Source organism: Acanthisitta chloris, unplaced genomic scaffold (genome assembly GCF_000695815.1).
Source record: "Acanthisitta chloris isolate BGI_N310 unplaced genomic scaffold, ASM69581v1 scaffold9096, whole genome shotgun sequence".
NCBI classification, from domain to species: Eukaryota; Metazoa; Chordata; class Aves; order Passeriformes; family Acanthisittidae; genus Acanthisitta; species Acanthisitta chloris.
This window is the reverse complement of record NW_008680032.1, coordinates 6778-12780: the sequence shown is the minus strand read 5'-3', so window position 1 is coordinate 12780 and position 6003 is coordinate 6778. Positions and strand designations below refer to the sequence as shown.

General features: G+C 45.2%; 1 protein-coding gene across 1 annotated transcript in view; it reads right to left on the bottom strand.

Moving 5' to 3' along the window:
• Positions 1 to 6003, bottom strand: part of LOC103804935 (patatin-like phospholipase domain-containing protein 7) — a gene marked incomplete at its 5' end in the record, with an annotated part of 108325 nt that overhangs the window by 96510 nt on the left and 5812 nt on the right. The window contains 2 exons of the mRNA XM_009077569.1: positions 4583 to 4788; positions 5885 to 5962. Coding sequence (XP_009075817.1) covers positions 4583 to 4788; positions 5885 to 5962 — 284 coding nt within the window. The remainder of the gene's footprint in view (positions 1 to 4582; positions 4789 to 5884; positions 5963 to 6003) is intronic.

The following is a 6003-nucleotide window of genomic DNA, read 5'->3' as shown; positions in this document are numbered from 1 at the left end:
AGCTGCCAGACTGCCCTAAGAAAATCCACTCTGAAGACCCTGTTATGAAGGAGCTCTCATCGAGTCATGTCAGCTTCATATCTGACCTCACACCCTAAGGAGTAGAAAGGAGGAGAGAAGGGCATGGAAGGATCATTGTCAGTTTTTGTTCCCTAACTGGAATACAGTTCCTTGCGGGCCACTGTAACTGAACCAGAGAAAGCCTGAGCAGAGATCCATAATCCAGGATTTTGATAGCAAAAGAAGATTGATCAGCTCTTCACTGCCTGAATGTGGCACAGAAACTGCCCTGAACTCGAAAATGTCAAATCTCTTCTTCATTAGTCCCAAAGCTGCAGCAAGAGCTGCCAGAGCTGCCAGGGACTGAGGGTCAGAGCAGCACACAGGGCACTGCACAGAGCTTCCATGGTTATCTCCTCTCTTTACACCATGCCTTCAATCACTCCTTTTCACAGTAAGGAAGCTTATCATTTCCTCAACCAAAATCCCTGAAACTGAAAAGGGAGAGGTCCATAGGCACATATCCCTGTTCCATACTGAGCCTGTCACACTTGTACCCCTGCACTCATCCATGCTATGAGGTAAATTAAACTCAACACCAGCTCCTACATTTAGCACACTTTAAAATCCAAATTACCAAAAAGTAGGACAGCTTTTCCCTCCTGACCTCCTCTCTTGCCCTCCCACATCTCCTACCCAAGATATCTACAGACTGCCTTGGCTTCAATAACATGAACACATTATTTATGGCAACTTTACTACACCAATGTAATCAGGAGCAAATGACAGAGGTGGAAGAAGCACCCAAGGATAAGCATGAAGAAACAGACAGCCCTAATCCTTCAACACATGGAAAACACCCAGCCCTGTCCCCCCTTCTCAGCTGATCTAAAAGTTAAATACACCCCAAAAAACTCCTGAATGAACACCCAGCCCTGTCCCCCCTTCTCAGCCGATCTAAAAGTTAAATCCACCCCAAAAAACTCCTGAATGGTTTAGCTCATTGTTTTTACTCCACTTGCTTAATATTTAGCCCTGAGTCTCCTCCCACACAGGCTGTCTGCTGGCATCAATAAAATCCATTTACTCTTTTCCTCCCTCAAGATACGTATCTCGATACTTAATGCAGTCGAAATGCTTTTATTTCCATCTGGAGCTCTCTTATCTCCCTCAGTGCTATGGAGCTTCTTACCAGAGAATTAGCAGAGGAGGTAGAAGCCCACACTGACGCAGAAAAAGAGGTGTGGGAGGTGTCCCTGCCCAGGGCAGGGGGTTGGGACTAGATGATCTCTAAGATCCATCCCAACCCCTTAACATGCTATGAAACTATGAAGAGGAAAGCAGAGGTTTTTTCCCCCATTATCAACCAGGTTTCCTTCTTCTCACATGGGCATTTACATCTTTACTCTTGTTTGGCACATGCCTGGCACTGGGAAAATGAAAATCCCAAGCTCTGTGCTACAGAAACTTGTTTCAGAAGGGATCCTAAGGATTCTTTGTTAGAAAGCTCACCAAATATAGCCATGAAAGGGCTAAACTAGTTTCTGCAAAAGCCTGGGGCTTATGCAGCTATTCCTGTGGATGTGGATGCAATTTGATACTCAGCTTTGCTGGGCAGACCAACAAAAACTCCTGCTTCTCTGGCAAGTGCACATGATTAAGCCTCCAAACTGTGAATTTTACCGAAGCAGAAAATGTGAGAGAGCCCCTGGAAGTGCAGAACCTGAACATATTCCCTCAGGAGAGCCTGGTGACAACTTGATTACCCTGTTTTCCAGGAGACACCAGCAGCTGCAGCGTGGGCACTGCACACAGAGTGCAGCAGTTCAGCAGTGCAGGGAGAGACTGTGTAATTAGCCTGTGTCACCCCTGGATACACTATGCAATTAGCTTGTGCCACCTCTGTACTTACACTCTGCAGTCACAGAGTTATTTAGTCATGGGAGCACCATGTAAAAGGTTCCTGCCCTGAAGTTGCACTGGAAAGGATTTAACCTAATGTCCAACATCCAACATACAATTCTAAACCTCAAGCTCCTTCCATTACTGTGCTCTTTGCCTAATGGCAACTATTGACCATGTGCTTCCTGCTTCACCCCCCTCATTAATTATTGAGAAAAAACACATTCAGTGTTCCAGGGCAGCTCCAAGGAAAAGAGGAATAGACGTGACAGGAAAGGAAGAGTGGAATTTGGAGAATAATGGAGGTTCTTGTCAAATTCCTTCTAACCAGTAAGCTAAACAAATTAAAACAAAGTAATTCCTTTGAGATTCCAAGCAAAGGAGAAAGCCAAACATTTTGGGACTATGAGCACAGAATTTAGCATAAAAGTAGAAAATAAAACCTACATCTAATTTCATCAGCAAGTTTTTCTTTCTCACAGAGTTCAAAGCAAAAACAAATCAACTTGAAGGAACTTGATGTTTTCCAAAGCCTTTCTCCAGTGACACTTTAGATATGGGCACAGGAGGTAGAAGTGCCATAAAGTCTGAGGTTCAGGACAAATTGTGAAGATGAAATGCTGGAATATCACAGAGCTCTTAAAATGCAGAGAATCAGCACTTTAAAGGAAAAAAGAAAAGGTTGGGAAAGGACCCAAAACTGATGAAGAGGTGATACAATGATGGGTTTGAGAGCACTGACTGGTAAGGGCTTAATGGAAGTAAATAGATGAACTGGAATAAACAAGAGACAAATCAGTTCTTGAGAGAGAAGAGAAAACTCAGAAAAATGAGGTCAAGCAAATGAGATAAATAACCCAGGCCTGAATATCAAAACAAGCAAAAAAAAATAAAGAGTGAAATCTACCTCGTTGGCTGGGGTGACATAATAAAATTGAAAGCCAGAAAGCAGTAGGAAAACAACAGTAGAAAAAGGCAGAGAGAACAAGCAGGCATTTAGAAATAGCCTGATACAGCATGGAATGGCACAAGTGGGAAGCATCAGTCAGAAAATAGGCCAAGGAGCTGACATCCACCTCACAGACCAGGAAAAAACACAGCTCATCAAGAAGCACATGCTGAGCACAGCAGGATCAGTTCCACAGCCTCCAGCCTCTTACCTGAGGTGGGAAAAGCAAAATCCCAGAATAACATTCTGGGGTAGAGTTGATTATGAATACAAACAGCCAGAATTATTTAGAAAGCAAGAGGCATGAAGAAACACACAACATCACAGTGGCCCAGAAAACACAACCACCTCAAAGTCCCACATGTAGCTCAGGACTGATGGCACACTGCAGCAGGAGCTGAAAAGGGAGTTTAGAAAAGGAAATAGAGGTACGTGACACAAATTGTGTGTGTGAACTAATAGTAACTCTAAACAATAGGATGATGGAAGAAATCAAGGGCATTAATCATTATTATTGGCAATGAGGCTAACCACAGTCATCATATTGAGTTCCTAATTAAGAAATACCTATATCCCCCTTGAAGCATTAAGTCCCAAGCCATGTGCTACTTCCAAGATCCAGGAAGGCACCAATCTTGCACAGCAGCATATTCTTCAACCTGTTCTATTAGTGAGCTTTGAAAATGCAGTTACACCCAGATCAATCCATCCTAACACCCCCAAAGGCCTGGGCAATGCTTGGAACAGAACTCTGAAGGGTTCCCAGCAAAAAGGAATAATGAATCTAAGAAGAAGGGCCTGGCAAAGCAGCATTTAACCCAGCAAAGCTCAGGTTCTGGCCACACTTGCTTATTTGGGTTATGAAGCACATGAATCTTGGATCATAGTTGCCTCTCCTTTGGGTTAAGTGCTCTAGAGACCTTGAAGAAAGGAGATGTCAGCATTAAAATTCCCATGTTCTTTGCACTACCTCTTGCTGGAGATAAAGCCACCTGAGAGATGGGGTAGAGCTCATCTGGGCACTCAAAGCCCTCCTGTAAGCTAAATGATTTGCTGTGGGATGTGTTCTAGTAGCACTAGCCCATACTTACACCCACCACTCACGTTTAGAGGCATACAATCATTAAAGTTGGACAAAACCTCCAAGATCAAGTGCAACCTTTGACTGAATACCTCTGTGCCCACTAAACCACATTGCAGAGCACCACATTTACACTTTTTTTGAGCACTTCCAGGGACTCCACCACTGCCCTGGGCAGCTGTGCCAGTGCCTGACAACCCTCCCAGTGAAGAAACTTTCCCTAATATCCAATCTAAACCTCCCCTGGCACAACCTGAGGCCAATTCCTCTAATTTTATTGCCTGTTACTAAGAAGAGGCCAAGCCCCATCACTCTACAGCCTTCTGTCAGGTAGATGCAAAGAGTGAGAAGGTCACCCCAAGAGTCTCCTCTTCTCCAGGCTAAACAACCTCAGCTCCCTCAGCCTCTCCTCATCAGACTTGTGCTCCAGACCTTTCCCCAGCTCCGCTCCCTTCCCAGGACACGGTCAGGCTCCTCAATGTCTTCTGTCATGAAAGGTCCAAAACTGACCCCAGAATGTGAGGTATAACCTCAGCAGTGCCCAGCTTGGGGGACAGTGTCTGCCCTAGGCCTTTGCTCCAAAGGGCTATAAAAAAATGCAAAAATGTCATAAAAAAAGAAATAACATATGTTTTGGAGGCAGAACTCACTCATAGAAATGGGACTTGGAAATGGAGAGGAAGCTGCAGTCTCTGTTGGCCTTGATGGTGAAGATGAGTGGTTCCCCGGTGAGGACGGCGAGTTGGCCTACGAGCTCCCCAGGGTGGGTTATGAAGAGGCAGGTGTCCTCCTCAGAGTCTATCTTCCTCTGGTACACATGGAGCATCCCCGAGACCACAAAGCAAACGTTAACATCCTGGAGGAAATGGAAAAACAGCTCAATAAAATTCCCATAGAGTTGCAAAGCAATTATCACAGTGACAGCACTATCACGACCGATCTGGTTTCCAGAAAGCTCCCAATGGGTTTGGAACAATTAGGTGATAAAATAAGACACAATGGTGAATTATTCAAAGCAGGTTATGAATATTTAAAGCTAAGCAGCCACAATATTGAAAAATGTGGTTCTCTTTGGGTGGGTATGAGAAATGAAGGCTGTAGTGGCAAGATCTCAAGGAATAACAGCAGCACTGGGAGTGGAGGAGATAATGGGGAGCCACAGCAATAGGACAAGGGGCATAGTGGAGGAGATAATGGGGAGCCACAGCAGCAGGACAAGGGGCATCACAGGGCAGTGGAGCAGGACATAGCAGCACTGCCACTGGAGCTACCCCTCATCTGCTTTGCATAAGCTCATCTATTTACAGGGTTATCATAAATGAAGCTCATCATATATGAGACAGAGAAGATTCAGATTAGATGTTAAGAGAAATGTTTTCCCTGTGAGGGTGTTCAGGCACTGGGATATTGCCCAGGGAGGTTGGTTGAGTCACCATCCCTGGAAGGGTGTAAGAGGCATCTGGATGTGGTGCTGAAGGTTTAGGGGTTACAGCAGAGACAGGTTATGGGCTGGACTTGAAGACCTTACAGGACTCCTCCAACCTTGATGGTTCTATGATTCTATCCTAACTACACTTTTCTCCAATCAAATAACAATGGGTGGCTGTTGTATGGGGGGAACTCCTTCACTGCAGCTGAGTGACATCCCCAAAATCCTGTAGTGAGGGGCATGACATAAGGCTTCTCAGTCTCCACAGCTCCTGAGGAAGGATGGAGGTAGGACACTCCACACCTTCTCATGAGGTACATCAGACACACAACACACAGGTACTAGATTTCCACTCTGCTTACACCACTACTCCCTGTGTGAAGGAAGGTTCTTCTCCACCTTGAGCAGAGACAGTTTGTGAGGGGTCAGGTGTGCATTTTTTATTTATCATCAATGCATACAAATACCTCACGGTGGGGGACAAAGCGTGAGCCAGACTTGGGTTCAGATGGTGCTGACCCACCTGATCTCCTTGCCTCGACAGCACAGTGCCAGCAGTAACCTGATGCAGTGTCACTTTGCCATTCAACAGTGCAGGATTCTGGAGAAGAAGAGGGTGAGAGATACAATTTACTCCTCTGT